Source organism: Nothoprocta perdicaria, unplaced genomic scaffold, assembly GCF_003342845.1.
Source record: "Nothoprocta perdicaria isolate Ctin4 unplaced genomic scaffold, notPer1 scaffold_197, whole genome shotgun sequence".
Taxonomy (NCBI): Eukaryota; Metazoa; Chordata; class Aves; order Tinamiformes; family Tinamidae; genus Nothoprocta; species Nothoprocta perdicaria.
In genome coordinates, this window is record NW_020455171.1 from 256511 (window position 1) to 278437 (window position 21927).

The following is a 21927-nucleotide window of genomic DNA, read 5'->3' on the forward strand; positions in this document are numbered from 1 at the left end:
GTGGACCTTGTTTAAGATAACAGATATGAATTGCTTGAGCATTTCTTAACCGATTTTCTTTTTTTTACTTCCTGGTGTATTACAGAGACTTCTGCCAAAGAAGGGCTGCTGCTGTGGTGTCAAAGAAAAACTGCTCCTTATAGAAACGTGAACATTCAGAATTTCCATCTTAGGTAAACTTCCATTATTTCAAGGGCAATAAAAGCTATCTAAAATATCAGAGGTGAACTTTTTTTCCCACAGTTGTGTAGCTATAGCTGAAAGCAACATTTTACTCTTCACTGTTAACCTAAACTTTTCTTCAAATTATCAAGCTCTGTCCTCAGAGTCTAACTCTGTCTAGCACCATGGCTTTTGTAATTACTATTAAAAAAAAAATTCCCACTCACATAAACCAAATATACTGCATTATTAGAGACCCAGGTATATGCAAACGCCTCAGTACCACAGCACGGTAATGTAGCAAATGCCACTCCAAATGACTGTAGAGGAGATATGGACTATGCTCAGCAAAATATCAATGTGACAAGCATGCAAATATCCTATTACAATAAATCAGTCTTTTTGTCTTTGTAACATGGACAGCAATAGGAAGCTGTGACCCTACTACAGCATTTCTAGCAAAAGCTCTGTATTAGAGTTTKGAATTCATTCTTAATGTGCAACAGCTAAAGATCATTCTGCATTTAGTGTCAGAAATGAAATAATTCACACAATACACAGATAAAAAGAATTTGAGAGATCTGAAATTTGATATGTGGTATTTTCCTTGAATAGAAATGTCTTTCAGTAGAGTTTTATACAGACACAAAGAACAGTGTAAATTACTAGATCACAACCTTAGTATTTGAAAATATATATGCTRACTCTCATATACTTTATGGGGAAAATAATTTTGAAGAAGGATGTATTTTTTAATGCTTGAAAAGCCTACCTTATGTTTTAATCAGCTCTTACAAAAATGCTTTACAAAGGGATGTGGCAGACCATCCCAGCCAATACCTTTTAATTTAAGGAAAATGCTTCTTAATAGTTTCTCATTATGATTGCATTTTACCTTCTAGATTTTATATCATGTCTGTATGTTCTGCTCAGCTATATTGCATTTTCATTGGAGTTGATCAGTTGTCTGAGCGATCTGTCCAGAAGTATAATGGCTGGGGTGGCTAACCCGGCTAGGATCACACAATTAATGCACAGGAGAAGACCCTAAACCCACAGTGCCAGTGATCTACTTGAATAAAATGTCTTTCAGAGTAAATACTTCTGGTTAAATGGATCCTCTCATAATCTTTACAAATAGTAAAGAGCTCATCGCTCCGTCCATTGCCTGTTATTGCCTCCAAGGTTAGTGGGTGCTAAGACTTGAAGTCACATTGAAACATCAGAGCTCAGCAGTACTGAGAATCTGACCTGTCGTATGTGTAGGGCTTTCAATAAGCTAGGCTAATTTACGACTTCATATGTCTGGTTGTGTCATTAAAATTGTCTGAAATAAGTAACAAAGAAAAAGTCAATTGTACAAACAAGTTCAAGTAATTGCAGAGTTTTTTTCTCTTTATTGTTTAACAAGCATGCGGTGTCATAGGGTATTATGTATTTTCATGGATGAGCACATACTCTGAGCTGTCCTGGAACACTGCAGAAATTAAGCAGTTGGAATCAGAGACTGTTTTACATAATGTACACTAATTAGAAAGCATTATGGGATGCTTACCTACACATCAACTGGCTGTAGGACAAAGCTTACGGTAAGAAAAAGCAAGGGATGAGAGATGATGGAACATAATTGTCAGGATTCGACAGGAGTGTTCCGGCTTGTTTTTAAGCCTTGAGCAAGGACCAAACTGTAAAATGCCATGACTTTATTATTTTATTAACCTTTTTTTTTTCCATTCTATTTTTTTCTTGTAAAGCTGGAAAGATGGCCTTGGATTATGTGCACTTATCCACAGACACCGACCTGATCTTATTGACTACTCCAAGCTATCTAAGGTCATCAGTCTGGGCGGTACAGCATGCTGTTCTGCAGTGATTTGGCTCACACTACCTGTTTGCTTAGCATGTTTGCTAAAAGACAAGCTGAGGGCTGCATACTAATGCTGCCTGGCTTCCTAAGCTCCCTCCAGAAACAAACAGYTATTTGGAGAAAGGAACCTCTTGACTCTCCTGTGTCCTTTTCTCCTTGCCACTACAATGGCTTCAGGATTTAATTGCAAGTAACCCGGTCCTCAGCTGCCAGGCAGTTGATGAGGTTTTTAATGCTGCACAGTGCTGGTATTAAATCAAGTACACTAAAATTCTCCATTCACAGCTGACAATATTATGCAGTCCATCCTGTTTTATGTCTGGTGTAAATAACTCCATAGACTGCAAAAACAGTAAAGTAGCAGTCTCATCATGATGACTAATCATGAGAGTCCTCAGAACAAACACTGCCCTTGGTAATCAGGAGTATGCAATAAATTACTAGGCTTATACATTAAAGTTCACAATGAAAATATTCATCACTTTTTACTCTTCTTTTTCATTGTATTTCTACCCATACCCCAGACAAGTGCAAACAAAACTGATACACTAACTTCCTTAGGTAGTACTGCATGGGGGTTACAGAACTGTTGTATGACTGTGGCACATTTTGCAACTCATGTGCAGATCATGATCTCACTTGTGAGAGATGCCTTTGCACTGAGCAGAAGGAATGAGGGACAAGCAGTAATCTCCAAATTTTTCACTTCCATTAATGAGGAAAAAAGCCAGGAAATAAAGTGAAATGTTGTAATTTCATATTAGCTCTCATTGCATAAATGCCATTTTCTATTATCTGGAATTAGAATGTATCTTGAAGTCTCCCTAAACACCAGTAAAACAGAAAGTTTAATCATGGTTTTAATTTGCTCAATGGTACTTTTCATTGGTGAATGGTAAATCATAGAGTGCCTTTTCCATTCCCCTGTCCTCCACAGCAAATTGATTTTACCAGTGGAATTGACTGTTACCAGAAAACTGTTGAGAAGGGAGAAAAATGACAGAATGAAATGAAATGATCTGAAAACCTTACCTGCCTTATATGTATTTACAATTTTTGCTGGAGCCTCCTCAAGCAGGCTCCACTGTGGACAGTGATGAAAAGCAAATGAATTTATTCCTAAACACAGAGGGGTCCATTTTAAGCAGTTGTAAAATCTTCATTTGGAGCTTATTCCTTCTTGTTCTACTGCAGGGAGGAGGAGAAGTCGGTTTTTGGCTCTTCAGCTTTCTGCAGCGGTGGGGTACAGTTTGGATAGGCCCTCCATGCTCTTAGTGCAGTGACCTGCAACTGCAGACCTGAACTGAAGGGCAAAATATTAGCCATCAACACTCAGTTAGTCTCTTATTCCATATATATTCCTCCCTAGGAGCAGAGAGCGCCATGGAGTATACAGGATTCCTGTCTCTCTGTGTAAATATGCTCAAGCATGGCACAAACAGAAGTAAATTTGTTTGAGTTTGTGCCTTGAGAAGTGATATGAAGTACTAACAATCTTCGCAGTAAACCTATTTATCTGGGCTGAAAAAAAATGGAATAGAACATGAGCAGAGCTGCTTCAGCATCACTATTTGCCTCGTAGAGATTTCCAAAATAAAATCAGGTCAGGTTTCAAACTGAGACTGAGCCCTGGCACATAAAGCACATGCAGAAAGATCCTAAAATAGATCTCGCTTTTCTGGCCTGGCTGTGTTTGATTGACTATTCATGTTGGTTGTGTTAACAACTGTCTTCATGTCTTGTTTCTTAGTTTGCTCTCTTCTGCATGCTGTCTTTTCTTCTTCTCACCAATGTGTTTTGTGTGAACCTGTAGCTGGAAAGATGGCCTTGCTTTCAACGCCCTTATCCATAGACACAGGCCTGATCTTCTTGACTATGACAAGTTAGATGAGGTATTTCTTTAGCAGTAGCAGAGACTTTTAATTACTGTGGCTTATAGTTTGGTTTAAAAGAATGAGTGATGGAGATCTCCAATTATTYAGAAGCTGGTATGATTTTAATCAAATCCTTTCCCTGTATAGCACTGYTTACCCTTGGACTTAATACCAAGCACACGAATAGGGGCTTCCCATCACTCATCTGTGACAGAAACGTTTTAACCTAGTCAGTAGGTCTCACTTAGATTTAGTATTTTTGTCTTTTTAAATCAATATGATTTTTTGTAGACACAATTAGTAGATGTTCTATTACACATGTATAATAGCAAAAAATAGTTTATATTGTCCCCATTTTAATTCCTTTTATTTTAAATGATGCACAAAACTGCTAAATGATGATAGAATGAGAATTGATGATTAGAGACTTGGTATTCTATTACAGCCAAATTGTTAGCCAAATTACCTCAATATGCAAGCTCTTCTTCACAACAGGTTTTATTGAAATGACAGCTTTAAAAAAAGCTAACTCATATAGTGTGTTTATGGAAGGATATACTTATGGGCATTACTACTTATGATCTGAAAATCTGTGTCTGATCTACAGTAAACTGAAACCAAGTTACGTGTATGCACTTGAAGAACAGACTTCTGTGAAGCTCAAATCATTGCTATAGCACCATACTAAGTAGTCTAAGTTCACTGCAAAGCAGCAGAAGAATGCCCAAGAAAAGTTCCTCCTGTAGAAAGTATTTGTATTCAAACTGAGGCCTGGGAAATTCTGTAGAGAAAACCTGTGAATCTTTTTCTGATTCCCATCCAGGTTTTCTAACTTTGCTTTTCTGTGTGCTGTTTTCCTCAGCTCTCTTTGTAGACATGGGCATCGCTCAGAGAGGCTGTGTTCATTTAGCAGTTTGTGAAGACTTGAAAATATTAGTAGCATTAATGGCATGAATTGTGGTATCACTTGGAATGTTTTACTCTTCTTCAACAACTGAAGACTCTATACTTATACAGAAGGGTTGCCTTAAAAGCAACCCAAATCTGGCACGCTCTTTCCCTGTCAGCAATAGCTGACTGTAGTGTAAGACATGAAATACGTGCGGTTTGCCCGAGTTGTGCTCACTACTTCTTTTCTTTTCCTTCAAAAAACAWAATTAAACCTTCCAAACCAGAAGGAATTCTCATTTTTCAACAAATCCAGAATTTAAGTTATAGATATGCTGTAGGTTTGGTTGTCCAAGTGAAAAATGGGAAGTTTTGCACCTTCTGAGTAGCTGCTTTTCTGTCTGTGCTTGCTTGTTCTCATGTGCCTGACCAGCAGAKAACTTGTTAGCTCGTTAGAGTTCACATCACTCTAAAGCAGTGTTTATACAAAAACATACAGGACCAATTTTGGAACAATCCAGCACAGCCTGTTGGACCAATGRTCTTGACTCAGAGTTAACCCTATATAGGTGTACACTGCACATGTTAGCTATGCCGACCACCCCAATAAATATGTGGTAGAGGCCTAGWGGCACCTAGGAGCTTATTAATGTTTCTGCTAAAGTACAGAAGTCGATACACTAAAAGTTCATATACCTGCACTCTGCTTTCTGAGAACAGCAATTTAACTCCAGTTTATGGTTGGGAAAAGCTTCTGCTTTGTGTCAGGCTATGTAAGTTTTCATGTTCCTACTGCAGTGGTCTTGCTTTAAAGAAAACCTCTGTGTTGAACTAGTTTATATTCTCTTCTTTGATGCAGGATGACCCCATAAGAAATATCAATCTTGCCATGGAAATTGCTGAAAAGCATTTGGATATTCCCAAGATGTTGGATGCAGAAGGTAAGAGTTATATGTTACCTAAGTTTCTGTCATTCAGAACATGTTTTTAGGAAACACTAAAATGTTCATATTTTCAACACGCCGACATTCAAATTTCGACATTCCTTTTACATGTATCATTGTGGCACARTCTCATCCTTCTTTGTCTTTCTAAAAGAATCTTTTCCTTCATGTTGCCCATATACTGGATAATTCCACTTATTTCTGCTTATTCTTTGTTATTGTTTATATTTATTAAAGCACTGCAGGTGCTAACCTTAACGAATGTACCCATGGCAGTTTGGGTACAAATGCAGGATCAGAAGCAATCGTTACCTTGAAGAACTTAAAATCTAAGCCTGATAAAGGGAAACGCACCTGTTAGCAGCTTAAAGCATATTCACTTTTTAATTTTGAAACAAAGGCATTGGAAAGAGAAATAGTAGTATAGATCTCCCAAATATGCTACTAATAATATGCCTTCCTTGAGAAAGAGCTAGGTTGAGGAAAGCTTTTCTTTTCATTTTGTTTTAATTTTAAACCTTCTTCAGTGATCATCATSAAATACTTTCATGCTTGGTTTCTCCAATAATCTTTAGGGCTTGTCTAAAAAAATAACAGAGAAATATCTATTAAAATTTCCTGAACTTCTTCAAGGGAGACAATCATTTGAAAGCTAGGCAAAATGGTACCAAAATTGGTCCTCTCCAAGTTGGCAAACTCTGGTCTGGAGACTTGTCAGCAGTTGAGCAGTGAGAAGAGAGGAATTATCCAGACCATTTAAACTCACTCTGCCACCCTTGAAGACTTTGGTAGGAAAGTTAGGCCTCCACAGAGTGCTTTTGAAAATCTGTGTCACAACCTCTTCAGTGAAGAGATTTCTTGGTTTCACTTCCATGCTTCAAACTAATTTTAAATCTTGAAACTGTCATTCCACTTTCAGGCTTCTTTGGTTTTATTTGAAAATACTATGCAAGGACTTAACAAATGTGCTCCTTCCTTGCCATGGGACAGCTCCTGCTGTCATTTTCTTTTTCTTCATCTCTAGCCTTTACCTCACTATCTTCTGTCTTGGAAAGTTTTAGGGGCAATGAAATCTTCTGACACCGTCTAAGTGTTTGCCATCACTTTTTAATACAACTATAATCTCGGTAGAGACTTTTCAAAAGTTTCTTGACAACTGTGTGAAATGGATGCAAAATCAGTAAATACATAGGCTCTGAAGTTAGAAGATCTCACTGTTAATATTAGAAATCAGACCTTGTCCCTAGATCATTTCACACCAACATCTTCTCGCTCCTCCACCGGCAGGAATCTTTGCAGTTGGCTCTGCATCCTTCATCACGCACTCACAATTGGTGTGAAGGCACCTTTGCCTGCTTTGTCCTTTGAAGTATTAAAAAGATCTATTTTTTGCCATTGCACCCCYGCTTCAATCACTCTATGCTTTTAATCTGCCCTCTCATAACAGGAATGAAACTGTCAGTCAGACAAGGCAAACCTTTCTATGGTTTATGCTATTAACTAAAAAGACAGTGTGGCTAAAGAAGTGCAAAACTGTTACTATCCAAGCTTTTCTTAGCCCGGAATTTACTCCTGGTCTGCAGGAGTGCACGTTCTTAAGGTTTCCAATATCTGTCAGCTTTCTGTCAGCTACAGGGACCCTGTGCTGATATGCACCATATGCACTTCTGTTTTGTGACTGTCAGTAGCCATGTTTAACTCTGGAATAATTCTAGTGATTTAGATGAAGTTACTCTGGAGTGACAGTGAYGCTGAACCCAGCAGATCTGCCAGCCTTGCCATCTGCTCTGGAAGTTTCCACAAAACCAGAAGGTAGCAATACCCTCTGCACAGTCTCTGTCTTCAGATGCTTTAACTTTTCGAGGAGAGACACATCTTTTCCATTCATTGATTTTTAAACCTTAGGCTAGCTATGCACTGATATCAGTAAACAAGTAAACACCTGCAAGCTGAATGATATTTATTTTTAGTCCTTGCAGCGAGGTGGCATCATCAGCCTTATCTGTTGGAAGTGCCTTGTTGCTAGAATTTCTGAGCAGTTAACCCTCTTCTCTCTACACAGATGTAGTAAACACTGCCAGACCCGATGAAAGAACCATTATGACTTATGTTTCCTGTTACTACCATGCATTTGCTGGTGCTCAGAAGGTGAGGTTGTAGAAGATGGATCAGATCTCACCCTTCACCTTCTATGTTGTTGTTTCTTTCAGCAGTTTCTGATCTTTTCCTTACTAGTTTCTAGGATAGCATCTTAGTCTTGAGCTCGTTTCCTATTGCTTGATTTTCTCTGTGAGCAACTGCCTCTGTAGAGGCACTAGTAGTTTGCCCATCTGCCTGTAGAAGCAAACCTTCCTGTTTCATCTTCTGTATGTACTTACTAAGAATGTCCAGTATGTTTTCAACAGCTGGCCACCGAACTGGAAGAGGACATTATTCTCCTAAATTGAACTTTTGTGCACTGATTTGAAGCACCTTTAAAATGCAAGATGAAAATAAGCTCACAGAGAAAAAAAAAAAAAAAAACAATTTCAATAGCACAATGCCATCTTTCTCCCCCTGCTGGGTGTTATTCCTGCTACAGATGTCAAAATCATCATAACAGGTGCTCAGAAAATGAGCTGCTCTCTTAATGCTTTCAGGATCGTTTTTAAAATGTTAAATGCTTAATGGTAAGTACAGGCAGCAACATAAAACATTGCTAAGATGCAAAATAGACATAGAAACATACTCAGACTTCTCAGAGGAGCTCTAGAGTCACATCCTAATGAAAAGAAGCACAAGCAGAGAAAGCAAGAAAGTTTACAAAACATATTCTGTAGACATATAATTCAGATATTAGTAAAATCAAGAGTCCTGAATACATAATGCTAAAGTGCTAACTAATCCACAGGCAGTCCAGAGGACATTTTCCCAGATCAAAATGTAGCCTTTTTATTCCTAAGGCTTAGTCAAAAAAACATGCTCTAAATCACCAGAGATTTGGGTGCCCTGCAACAGCCAGCCATGCTGCTCACCCCTGTGAACAACCCGCAGCTCTGTGAACAATTCTGACGCAGATAGTCCTGGGGAAATGAAGGGAATTCACACTTCTCTGCATGATTAGGCCCATTAAAAAAAAATCATCTTTTTATAACAGCTCGTTCTGAGTTACTAGGACTTTTTTTATTTTTTYACTTTTTCTGCCAGCAGCAATGAATTTAACAATTTATTACCTCTTTGTGTAGTTYCTAGAGTACAGAGCTGTCTTTGGACAGTAGAACAATCAGAATGACAACTATATTGTGCTTTCATTTATTCATCCTGTTTTCTACTCTTCGATTTTTGTTTGTTTTCGTTTCTCCGTTCCCCTTGTAGATATTGTGAACACTCCCAAACCTGACGAGAGAGCTATCATGACTTATGTGTCCTGCTTCTACCATGCTTTTGCTGGAGCAGAGCAGGTATTATTCAACTGTCCCTTCAGGTTGCTGTGTTTTTGATTGGTTGTTTCACATTTCCACTAGCTTATTAAAAAACCTTGGCTTAGTACTTTGTCGTTTTAATTAACAATTGCAAGTCCATGTTTTTAACCAGCACTTGAATCTGATTTAGTTAAATGTTGCCTAGCAAGGTGTAATTTTTGATTCCAATGGACATTACTGCTTCCTATCAGAATTTTTGGCTTTGAGTGTACTAACTTGGTAATTGCAAAGGCTGTTTCGGGAAAATTATATTTGAAGGGACTGTGTTTGTTGCTGCCCTAGGAAATGTTTTTGCCTTGTCTTCTCTTGAGAAGAACATTTCACCACAGTTTGGACAGTGACACTGTACGAGTCTTACTCATACTGAGGACTAGATTTTCAGAGACCTAAAGATGCAGAGAGAAACAGAAGTGTCCGAACAGTGTTGGTGCTCAATTCCCAATAAAACTATCAGATTAATTTGTGAAGTAAAAAGCTAGTACAAGTATCAAGAACATCAGCAGCAAATCTGTCAAGCTGGATAGGTTTTTCACTTTAAGAAGTCACATTTCCCTCTTGGCTGCTTCATATATTTGTAATCTACAGATGGATACAACCCAACTTGTGTGAAAAAAAGAATGCCTTAAAGCAACTGATATTTTGCCTCCATCATCAAGATTTATTTTCCCTTCCAATCTGGTAGGCATCCTATACCTTGCCACAGCACAGGTACATGTTGTTGCATCCTTTTGCTTCTTAGTATGCAGGTTCTCCTTTGCCTCAAAGAGCTATGTAAGTTATGTTAATTTTTATTATTAATGCAAAGAGAGATTTCAAATATCCTCTGTAGCACAGGAGTCCACATAGATTTTTTTTTAATCAGTTGGATTTATTCCAGATTCACATTTGTATGAAAGTATAGATCAGTGATGTCAAACTATTAGTGTCAGTTTTAAATATGGCAGAGCAGCCGTACCCTCACAAATAAGTTTGACAGGAGGCACAAAAAGGCTTGCTGGCAGTAGCTGAGCTGCATCCTTGGGAGTATATGTGCATGTGATGTGCAGATATGGAATGGTAGGAGGACTCCTAAATCACATGGGATGTCTTTCCAGTGTGGCTAACAAACCTAATATATTTTTGCGTGTGTTTAAAAAAAAAAAAAAAGTAATATGATAACTTGAAGAATGTCCTAAACTGCTCTGATAATGATTTAATAGGCAGATATAATGGTAGTTTGAAATTCTCTCTTGTACAACCAACTGAATTCTATGCCGGTCTGTGCCTCATCCAGGCCATTGGAATTTGTCAGTACAGACTTTGCCCCCCAACAGCTCTAAGGTGGGTAAGGTAAATTTGAGTATAATAAGTTTATATTTGAGTCACTTAAGAGCACAGATCAACAGCTGTAAAATAGTGTAACTTTTATTTGCAGAAGCCACATTTGTCTCCTTCTCCAAGCCTGTGTCCATGTYGGAATGTGACTATGAATATGTCTTGTTTATTTGTTGTGTTTTATAGGCTGAGACTGCAGCTAACCGGATCTGTAAGGTGCTTGCTGTGAATCAGGAAAATGAAAGGTTGATGGAAGAATATGAGAGACTAGCAAGTGAGGTAAGAACAGCTGTGACTGTAGCACAGTGATAGTTATGCTAATGTCACTGCTTTGCCACACGCTTCCAGTGTCACCTCCAGAGGGTCCTTCAGTCTCTTTAATGTGCCAACAGGGGTGGKTTTTTTTGTCCTGGGTCTACCCCCAAAACCTGAGTTACTTGACCGGTATCTATCCTGATCTCAAACTGCTTGAGACATCAAGACCAACACTTTTGCAAGTGGCTAGTAATATAGCTAGAGACAGCTTACATGTGTGTTCACTTTCTGAAATCAAGGTGTTTCTAGAAATATCTTAATGTGAGGCTTGTTTTAATTCGGGCAAATTAGGAAAAAAAAAAGTATCCCATATTATTGTTCACTTTCCCTTGTGCATTTCCCTTTCCATTATGGCATTGATACCAACTCAAGGCATTAAAAGTAAGATGGAGCAGAAATGTTTGAGGTTGGTGCATTCAATATTATTTTCATTGGTTGCTGTTTCATTTCCTGGGAATATTTCAATGGTTTTTATGGATTTGACAGCTTTTAGAATGGATTCGACGGACAATTCCTTGGCTGGAAAACAGGACCCCAGAAAAAACAATGCAGGCCATGCAGAAGAAATTAGAGGATTTCCGCGACTACCGCCGCAAGCACAAGCCTCCCAAAGTCCAGGAGAAGTGTCAGCTGGAGATCAATTTCAACACCCTGCAGACAAAACTGAGGATCAGCAATCGGCCGGCTTTCATGCCGTCGGAGGGAAAAATGGTTTCAGTAAGTAAAAGAGGGATCAATATTCCCTTCTCCTTTAGATCAATATTCGTATGAAAAATTCAATAGGGAGGATGGAATTGCCATTCTAAATCGTCTTCAAAAACTTAATTTTGTTGCACTTTATCAAACCATTCTTTCTACACATTCCTTTTCATTCTAGAGCCTTGTTTCCCTTCAGCATGCTCCTGCCCTTTTTAAGGCTTTCTCTGGTAGCAAATTGTCTTGAGACATGACAAAATACAGGCTTCCCACTTGAGGAGTGTTATCAATACTCCTCTATCAGGGAGGCCAAGTGCTGTTGTTTATTTAAGAAAAACCCACACAGGTTTCCATTACATTTTGGTCATCAGGCTTACAGAAACAGTCATGGATCTGTATATGTTTCCGCCTTTTTCTGTTTTTTAAAATACCACTTGATTTGTGCTTATGTCGCTGAAGGTAAAGGTGGTCTGCATCAGGAATTCTTATCGGTTACTAAATATTGTGAATTGAATGTGAGTCAAAACACTTCCCCTGAAATATAGCRAACCTGTTCTAATATTGCATTTTTGTTGCTCAGATTTGATAAATAGATAATTGCTCTACCTGAAAATGATGACTAGCATCATTTTCTCCCCGTACTCAAAAGACAAGGTGCCGCTCAGATCAGTTTACTACTGAGGTCTTTGAATTTCCATGGAATCTCACAAAACATGTGCACCACAGAAAGTGAAATGAATTTATATTCCAGATAAACATGAATCCCACTAATTACTGTTATTTTCAACTTCTAAGAACATAACACCTTTATTCAAATAACAGACATACTCTTCATAAAAGAATATGCATTTTATAAAATAGGAAGTAAAAGTAATATTTCATGAAGATGCTCAATAGATATAGCTACATTTGGAAGCCCTTTTTATAAGGGTTCACTTCTTGTATGCTAATACCAGAACCTCAACACCTGAATCACTTGCATAGGATGCTCCATAATGAGCAGGAATTTGGGCTATGTGACTTCCAGAGGTGTGTCAGAACCAACATTTCTGTGATTGTGTGGTTTTTAAGAAATGCGAACGTAATTTCCATTTTGGAGCAAAATTATCAATGAATCCCAAATTTGCAAATTCAAGTAAAAAAGAGATGAAAGCTTCATCCCTTGTCTTCCATGTATTCTCCTCACAGGATATTGCTGGTGCTTGGCAGAGGCTTGAGCAAGCTGAGAAAGGCTATGAGGAGTGGCTGCTGAATGAAATACGAAGGCTGGAGAGACTTGAACACTTGGCTGAGAAATTTAGGCAGAAGGCTTCCACTCACGAACAGTGGGCATATGGTGAGCATAGGTGGCTTCCACATTTTTTTTACATTTTAACATTCAAAGCTGAAGTGCTGACGCTGCATATTTACCACACCGAATTTTAACTAGTAGGTACTTCCGACAGTTTTAGAAACCTCAAATAATAACCAATAAAATTTCAGGTTTTGTTGGCTACAGTCATAACTAACTTACAGGTGTGTTGCTAATTAAATTTAACCGTAAAAAGGTCATATTTTTTTCTATCAAGATAATAGCTACACTTAATGGGAATATCCAACATTTGATTAAAGGCTGTTCCTGAYAGTACATTCCTGTATGTTTGTATATTAGCAATCCAACCAAGACAGCACTGAGTACAGAGATCCTGTTTTCCAACTGAAATTTCAACTCAAAAAATAAATTAGAATCTGTGGTTGGTTAAACATTACGTTGTTAACAGTGTTTCAAGTTGACTATCAGATGGCCATCACGATGGTTTTGAATAGTCTACATAAACTGCCTGGTAAGGAGCTCATTTCTACTGTGCTGCATACCCTGCTGTACTCCCAGTACAGTGCTGTATTTGAATGGCAGCCTGCCCTAATGTGGACGTGTAGCAGCTCCGGGCCTGTGTCTGTCACAGCACTGGCAGAAAGTCTGTTGGGGACAGTAAAACACCGGGCTGTTCTGTCAGCCTCGTGTTTGTCGTGACAAACATCTTGACGCTTCTGCTCCACTCCCAGTCCCAGCGTTTGCCACCTAGAATCTCTTCACGGCCATAGAGGCCGTCCCGTAGCACAGCTGCTGGAAGCACACAAAGCAGTACATGGCTGCCAAGAAGATGTTAGAAGTGAACCTAAAGTGCTTTTCAGCCCTGAGAGCCTATTTGCTCTACGTACACTACTCGTGGTGACACGTTTTGGCTGTTGCACAGGGAGAACCTCGCGGAAGCTGGTACACAGCAAGTGGCTTCACTCAGTAGTCCCTTCTGGCTTCAGAATCCATGGATCTGTGTAATGCCATGTGGCAAGCTGCAGTTGAAARGGCTTTCTCTATAGATTTAGTCATCCAACACAGCAGTTACTGGGGAGTAACGGCTCACTTTCACATTTCCTCTGCTTGTTTCTCTAACTCTTTGTAACCAGCATGGCATTTTCTACTTAAAATTCAAAAACTGATGCAAACGATGGTCACACATCTCAACCTTAACTTTTGGGCAGAAGTGTTTAAATGAATAATGAATTGAAGGCACAACATGAAAAAGAATAATAGATCATTAAGAAGAGTGAAGCTGAGCATAGCAGTGTGATTTCTGCTTTCATAAATCAGGAATACATTGCAGAAGACTTACCAGAATAGCTTAGAGCTCCACTTTTTGCCAATATACCATTTTTAGGCCATTATGCCACTTGTCCAAGCAACTTAGTACTAGCTATTTGAGGCCAAATGACTATTGCTATAATAGCTGTATTTGAGCTGGTGCAAGAAAAAAAAAGAATTACTTAAAGCTCTTTGAAAAATATATATTCCTAACTAAAACTGTTGCACTGACAATTAGCCACTGATTTCAGTGAAGGCAGGATTTCATCACAGTCTAACACTGACAAGAATTGTTTAAATTTGCAATTGTTCTAATTAATGACTCCGTAAAGTATACTAATATTTCAGTTTTTTCCTTGCAGGCAAAGAGCAGATCTTGCTCCAGAAGGATTATGAATCTGCTTCTCTGACAGAAGTTCGTGCTATGTTGAGGAAACATGAAGCTTTTGAGAGTGATTTGGCTGCTCACCAAGACAGGGTGGAACAGATCGCTGCCATTGCCCAGGAGCTGAAGTATGTTCCATTTAAAGGCTTGCAGCTGCTGACATTTAACTTTGAGATAAACTCTTTCCAGTGAATTCGATAGTGTCATAGGTACCCATGTAGGAATTCCAGAGATAGCTTCAGACGTATATTATCCGAGTTGGTCACCGAGACCTTTCCCTCCTCTCCTCCCAACCTCTGGACAAATATAGATATTAAACTGACCACAGTTACCCCCCCCCCCAAAAAAAAAAAAAAAAATTGATTTAACAGTGAGCTTTTAGCATTAGTTCTGCTGATGACTGAATTGTGTGTTGTGGTGGGGATGCACGAGGTGTTAATTCCTCAGTTTGTATGCTCTGCTGAGAGGCACTGGCTGTGAGTTGTTCGCCTTAGAAAAGAATTTCACGTGACCCAGAAAATTTACCGATCACACATTTTCACTTTGAAATCAAATATTTTCTCACAGTTATGTAGGTCATTTCAAATGGTTCACATCCCCAAACTATTCCCTGTCCAGTGAGTGGCCGATGCACTACACTGTTATTCTCTGATAACAAGAGTCTGAAGATTTTATGTCTCTCACACACTTACTTTCACAATCTCTTCCTTTGATATAGAGAATTGCTGTTGTCTCCCTTCGAGAGAAATGGCAGTGGGGCATGTGGCAGCTGGGTGACTTGCTCGGGGTTACAAACACGCCAGCTGTAGGAAAGCCAGGATTTTCACCCAGCACCCAGCACAGCACCAACCCTTGCTCATTCCATATGCTATATACAAGGAAAGCACATTTGATTTTAAAATCTAATTGATTGCATGGCTTTTGTGCTGCAAATCAGTGACACTCTGCCTGATCTTAACATTTGGGAGACACTTAAATTCCTTATTTACCTGCGGTATAAATACTGCTGGGAGAGACAAGTGCGTGCTCATGATCAAAACAGGAACCAGCACAAAGGAACTCAGATTCCTATCTCTGGTTGCCTCCATCAACTCTAAAACATGAGCAGCTCCAAATTCATGAACAATTAAAATGTCAAAGGTCTGTCTAAAAATGCAGTTTATACCTGATAGCAGCACAGCCTGTGTCATTAAAGTGGATTTAGGGGGAAAATTGTCTGTTTTTTAAGTTTATTTAAAGGAGATTAAGTAAAGCACAGTGGGCAGAGCAAGTACTTTCAGTTAGTGTGAAAGAAGTCTGAGAGATAAAGACTGCAGATTTCACTGCCTGTTTCAGCTTGTGGAACACCTTGTATTTCACCCTGAGCTATAGGGCTAACTTGTGTGGAGCTCTTGCTCCACTTTGTATTATAGGAAGTTTCTGAAATTTATAATGTAGTCTTTCCAAGTCAGGGGAAACCTTGCATATTCAGTGTACAGAGCACAGCAACTGCTACCAGCTTTTTCAACTCCGTGTCCTTTACCTCTGGTGAGGCCAGTGAACCCAGTAATCAGTTTTATGCTTCTCTCCTCTCTCTTCTCTCTGTGGAATAGACCAACTTATTTGTGGCCCAGGTTGCAAAGGGGCTGAACATTCATTGCCTAGAGAGATGCTGTCTTTTGCTTTCTGCTCATCCATACAGTGGGTTGGTCTATCAGAGCCTGGTTTTTCACTAGGGCTCAGACTTATGTCCTTGGAGAACACTGAATGAAAGATGTTGAAAAAAGGCCAAGTTTTATTATTAGCTACAAGCAAATGGACAGCTTAGATATTGTGTCTGATTACTTATCCCCAGTTTCTCACACCACTGTTAAAATTATGGAGGAAAATGCTGGGTCCTTTCTCTGGTCATTTTTTTTTTAGAGCTAACACATGAATGCTCAGAAATGTGTGTTAGTGCCTGCTTCAAAGCCCCCTGAAGTCAATGACAGTTGTCTTGTTGATTTCTTTGGTCACAGGCCCTTATGGAAACCGTCATTGTGACCAAATTCCTAGTCAGGGCACTTCCATACCTTTAGTTTTAGTCATTTCTGGGGATCTAGTGCCGCCGTTAGGAAGGGGAACAGCCCCTGGGTGACCTTGAGCTATCCTGGTTGCAGCTCACTGTCTCCTCTGGTATCTTTTGCTGCAGCAGCTGAGTCTGCCATGAGCTAAAGGTTAAGGTTGTTAAAAGCTTGGTGATTGATGCTGTCTCGATAGAGGATCCGTGCACACACAGGTCATTCCGGTGCAGATGCTGTATGGGATCGCTGTGTGTCAGCTTGTACAGATCTGGAAACCCTTGGCTGTGCAGCATGATGAGGCTTGGATGGGGCCAAATACAAAGCTGGAAGAAGAGCGAGGGATTCTAAAACGGGACTTACCATTTATAACATAGTAAAGGCTGAGCAGAGCTGGGGTGAGACGTACTAGAGGGAGCTAAATTAATTTATGGTCCTGTGTACTCATTCCAATCATCCGGACAAAATTTATTGAACATAGTTTCTTGCAAATTCATCACTTTTACCATAGCAACATATTTTCAGCTAAGACCACCGTAACGTGAGGCTGTAACGTGGATTGATCTGGAGAGCCCTGCTGCTTTGGAAACCTGGGCTCGCTCCCGTGGTGCTTCCAGGCACGAAGGAGCTTCTGAACCAGGCCTGAGGGATGGGGCTCGCCAGGTTATCCTGGTGTCCCTGGCGTCCTTCCTAAAGTRAGCGCCTACCAAAATGCTTCCGTGCATGAAATTTGCCTATATTTTTAATTCTTTATGGATAAATTACTTGTGGGAACAAAAGCAGTAGTCTCCTGAATTTTTAATTCCAAAGCTTSAAGATTTCAAGTAACCACATAAATAAAAATGTTCCCTTGGACACTCTATTAATGCATGCACAGCAGTGCTCTGCTTATGCATGGTAAGCCAAGCTGCTTCTTACAAAAACGTGAAATCTTGTCTTTTCACAGTTTCAATGCTGAGAGACAAAAATTAACATGAAAATGAATAGAAACCTGTTCTTTATTTTTATATATTAATCTCCTGTAAGTAATTTCTTCCTCTGCTCCCGCCTCAAGCTTCAGAATATTCTTTGGTGCTTGTAGTGCACTTGAAGCAAGCTGTGGCAGGCCCACGAGGGTAGTGCAGCTGCCCTGACCGATGCCACCCGGTGATCTAGCTGACGATCTTTGACCCACTGCTGCTCTTTTTAAATGCTGTCTTAATAGTGTGATTCTCCAAATGGTATTTAGAGATAGGAAGACTTTGTGTAGCAGCTTACATAGCAGATCTGCTTTTACAGTTTCTGGTTGATTTTGATAGATTTTAAAGATGTTACGGTGTTTTATTTTTACATGTTTTAGCATTATTTCCCTTTCAGTCGTGAACTGCTTGCAGCTTATCTAAAGACCCTTTTTAACTGGATGGTTCAGATATTTCATGCGTTTTTTTTTGCCATTGGCTTGTATCCTAAGTTCACTGAGGAAAACTGTCTCTTTATTTTGTCCCCTGGGATTCACTGAGTTAYTAAAGAAGTACATTCCTCCTGCAATGACGTAAAGAAGAATGTTCAAAAGAAGGGAACAAATTCTATCATTTTGGTGAAATTGTCACCGTTCCTAAATGTTTCTCTGGATCAGGACCAAATTTGCCTGAATTTTTAATGTAATGTCTTTTTCAAGCCTTAGAGTAAATCATAGTTTCATGTTGTCGTGCTGTCATGTAAACACAATCTCTGCAATGCCTGGTGCTGTGCAAAGTGTCCTCAAGGAGCAGCCAAGAGCTAAATTCAGGGGATGATGATGTACTGATAGAAGTGAGCTGCCAAACTTGTATTTTATTATGGCCGTGAAGGCTGCAGCAGAACCAAGGGGATTACCTGTCAGTGGGATGCAAGCTGGATTTGAGACAGACTCAGCGCAGAATTTCCAACAGAGCCGTGAAATGTTGCTGCCCGTCTCGGTGAGAGCAGGCCGCTGCCTCGCAGCGTGACACAAACCCGCTCAGCAGGTGGGAACCGCCGGTCACCCCCTGCCTGCGGGTGCACTGCTTCGTGCAGGTGGCTGCCTCCAGAGGGGCCTTCTGCCCCTCCCAGCCTGTAGCTCTGCGAGGCTGTCCCGGAAAGGACGGTGAAAGTTGTTCCCTGTGCCCAAATCTGAGCAGCTTCTGCTGACGGCCCGGCCTGTGGGAGAGGGATCCCGCGTGGAATGCAAACCAGGCTACGGTTCTCAGGTAAATGGTTTCAGAGGTTACAAGGCTGGCAAGGATCACTGAGTGATTTAAAATGAAACTATCACACCTCCAGCTTTAGAAGTTAGCACTGTACCAAGCTACAGGAACCTGATAAGCCCCAGACTGAAGCATTCTGGGCTTTCCTTTACCAATGGAAAAGCTGAGATGATGATTAGGCATCTTAATGGTCACAGGTGGACAGTTGCTTTTCCGCACAGCAGAGGAGGTTGCTCTTATTCTTGTGTTGCTTAGGGTGTGGAATGCCTAGATGACACAAGGCCGTGCTGCAACACTTCCCCAGCTGGAGGAGAAATACTGCAAAAAAAGAGGGGAAGAACTACTAAGGGCCAGGATGCAGAATGTGCAGCTTGCTCCTGTCTCTCAGAAAGTCACACAGACTTGTGTCTTCACTCTCTCGTAGTGAGTTGGACTACCACGATGCTGCAAGTGTCAATGATCGATGCCAAAAGATATGTGACCAATGGGACCGACTGGGAACACTTACGCAGAAAAGGAGAGAAGCGCTGGAGGTAAAGTGCACAGCAACAACCAGCAGCTTAGCTGAGGTGGGGGCAAARAAGCCTCTTGTTTGGGATGTGGAGACCATGTATCAGACAGAGCATCCCCTGAGGAACCCACACAGCAATAAACCTCAGATCTTCTTTCAATTTGCTGTGGTTTTRTTTGCAAACAGATTGAATTGCTCAGAACAAATTTTACAGTTCTCTGCAGCCAAGGACGGTTATAAAGCAGCAACAAATGGAATGTGGTTTTKAGTACCACTCTTTGGGAATTTGGTGCCCAGCAATAATAAAATCTGTTAGGCACTTACCTTTTCTTACTTGTCTGAACATAAATCAGGTGAGTTACGGGATAATAGCCCATAGAGGGTAAGTTTTTGGTAATGAGAAGTCTGAAGCCATGTTCATTAAGAAAAGAGGGAGTCACATCTACACATGCCAAGAGGGAAAGCATATGTCTGACTCCTATTCATACTTACAAGAAATCGCTAAAACAAGATTAGCAGATTTTGATTACTTTGAAGATAGATTTCAATAACAAAAAATACTTAAAATATCCCAAATGACAAAAAAAAAAAAAAAAATCTCCTCTTATCTTTCAAAGGCTTGTGCCTCTTCTAATATGTTTGATACAAAAGTAACTTTAATGCAATTAGCCCTGTTGCATTGACTGATAATCTTCAGTGTGTCTCCAGCAAGTGGTGAAATCAGTCAACAAACTCAGTAGCTGTTGAAAAAATGAGGCATGACTTTGTGCATGGATATGTGCTTGGAGTTGGCTTGTGCTTTAGTAACACAAGAATGTGCCTTTCCCAACTTGTACAGAGGATGGAGAAATTGCTGGAAACAATTGATCAGCTYCACCTGGAGTTTGCCAAAAGAGCTGCTCCTTTCAACAACTGGATGGAAGGTGCTATGGAAGACCTACAGGACATGTTTATTGTTCATAGCATAGAGGAAATTCAGGTACATGGTTTTCTGGTTTTGGTTTACAATCATAAGGGAAGACAAAAAAAGGGAATTATTTCCTTTTCGTAAATGCAGCGTTTAAGAAGAAAACATAGCCCTGCCTTGACATTTTCCTTATGATGTCTTCTCTATTATAAATGTTTTGTTCTTTATTGGTATGGAAGTGTATTTCAGAGATCATGGAAGAAACTGTGGTCCTGATAAAATGAGGGATTTTTCATTAAAAAATAGACAGATACAGGTAACCACAGTGTTTGAAAGGATGAGAGGCAAACTGTGCTTATTTACAGCAGATCCCGAAGATGTTAGAAGCAACACTGAAGTTTTCATGCTTTCCCTTTCTCTTTTTCATTTTAGAGTTTAATCTCGGCACATGATCAGTTTAAAGCTACTTTGCCAGAGGCAGACGGTGAAAGGCAGGCCATCTTGTCAATCCAGAATGAAGTGGAGAAAGTTATTCAGAGTTACAACATGAGAATAAACTCAACCAATCCTTACAGCACTGTAACTGTGGAAGAAATCCGTACCAAGTGGGAGAAGGTAGTGTATGCTGAATGCAGAAAGGACATTTTAATGTATTATTCTGGTTTAGGAATACTGAAGATATTCAGAGATCTTTACAGTAACTCTATTAATTATTCTAGATCCTCAAAAAACTGACACCAAGTAAAAATTAATTCTTAAAAAATTTACAGATATGGACAGCAGAAAGACATGGCAGCATAAGATTATTTTGTTGCCTATTATGCTAAAAGCACATTGAGCAAATTTTGCATCCTGTACATAAAATAAAAATAATAGGTCATTTGAGTACTTGAATCATGCAGAGTTGAAAGAAAACACAAGGTTTTGTGTTAGTTTGCATGATATAAAACATGTAAAARTATTTCAGCAGTTTCAAATTAATTATAACATAGAATTACGGTATCCTTAATTGTTTTCTTCAGTCCTGTGGGTATAATATAATGACATAGAAATAAAGTTGCAGGGACCTTTCCTATCAAAGTTAACAACAAAAGACGCAGAGATTTCTCTTTGAGATGGTCATATTTCAGGTTTGCATTTCAAGTAAACTCTTCTGTGAGCAGTGGAATTAATGAAGTTACCTTTCTATAGATTTTTGTCCTCACAGTTAGTCCAGAACCACTTTTATTTCCTTTTTGTGTATGACTAGGCCACCTCATATTCTGTACATGCTTTTACCACAGCACTGAGTCCTTATAATATCTCTTATCAGCCCTCTCAAACATTCTCTAAAACTATTTACAGTATCTTTTTCTGTCTCCYGTGTTTGCTAGGCCCACTTCATAATCTGCCCTGTTACTCTTTATTATCTAGGTACTTGCTTAGCTTCTTGACTGGGCAGTAGAGGCTGGCGGCTCTGGTGTTGTGGCAAGTGCAGAAGTGGCCAGCAGGTGGGCCAGAGGGTACCCCCAGCAGAACAGAAAATGTTGGCTTGCTTTTTCTCAGTGTGAACTCTAGTTTGTGGGTCTCTTCTGCCCTGTGCCTGGGTTTTCTACCCAGTTTCATGAAACTTGTAAAAAAGTCATATCTTTGTCCTCTAATGCTCAGTCTAATTGGACTGGAACTGTCTAACGCTTTAAAAAATTTCTGCAGAGTGATTAAAGAGAAGCTCCTAGAGTGATCACATAAAGTTTATTTTAT

General features: G+C 39.7%; 1 protein-coding gene across 7 annotated transcripts in view; it reads left to right on the top strand.

Moving 5' to 3' along the window:
• Positions 1-21927, top strand: part of ACTN2 (actinin alpha 2) — a 65676-nt gene that overhangs the window by 31809 nt on the left and 11940 nt on the right. For 3 of the 7 annotated variants that reach the window (XM_026037363.1, XM_026037357.1, XM_026037355.1), the window contains exons 5-15: positions 86-173; positions 1917-1995; positions 5651-5732; positions 7798-7883; positions 10697-10789; positions 11312-11542; positions 12710-12857; positions 14504-14654; positions 19194-19302; positions 20119-20259; positions 20620-20802. In XM_026037363.1, the coding sequence (XP_025893148.1) occupies positions 86-173; positions 1917-1995; positions 5651-5732; positions 7798-7883; positions 10697-10789; positions 11312-11542; positions 12710-12857; positions 14504-14654; positions 19194-19302; positions 20119-20259; positions 20620-20802 (1391 nt within the window). Of the gene's footprint in view, positions 1-85; positions 174-1916; positions 1996-3842; positions 3922-5650; positions 5733-7797; positions 7884-9089; positions 9176-10696; positions 10790-11311; positions 11543-12709; positions 12858-14503; positions 14655-19193; positions 19303-20118; positions 20260-20619; positions 20803-21927 lie in introns of all 7 variants that reach the window. The other 4 variants (XM_026037360.1, XM_026037361.1, XM_026037358.1 and 1 more) reach the window with 2 other exon arrangements.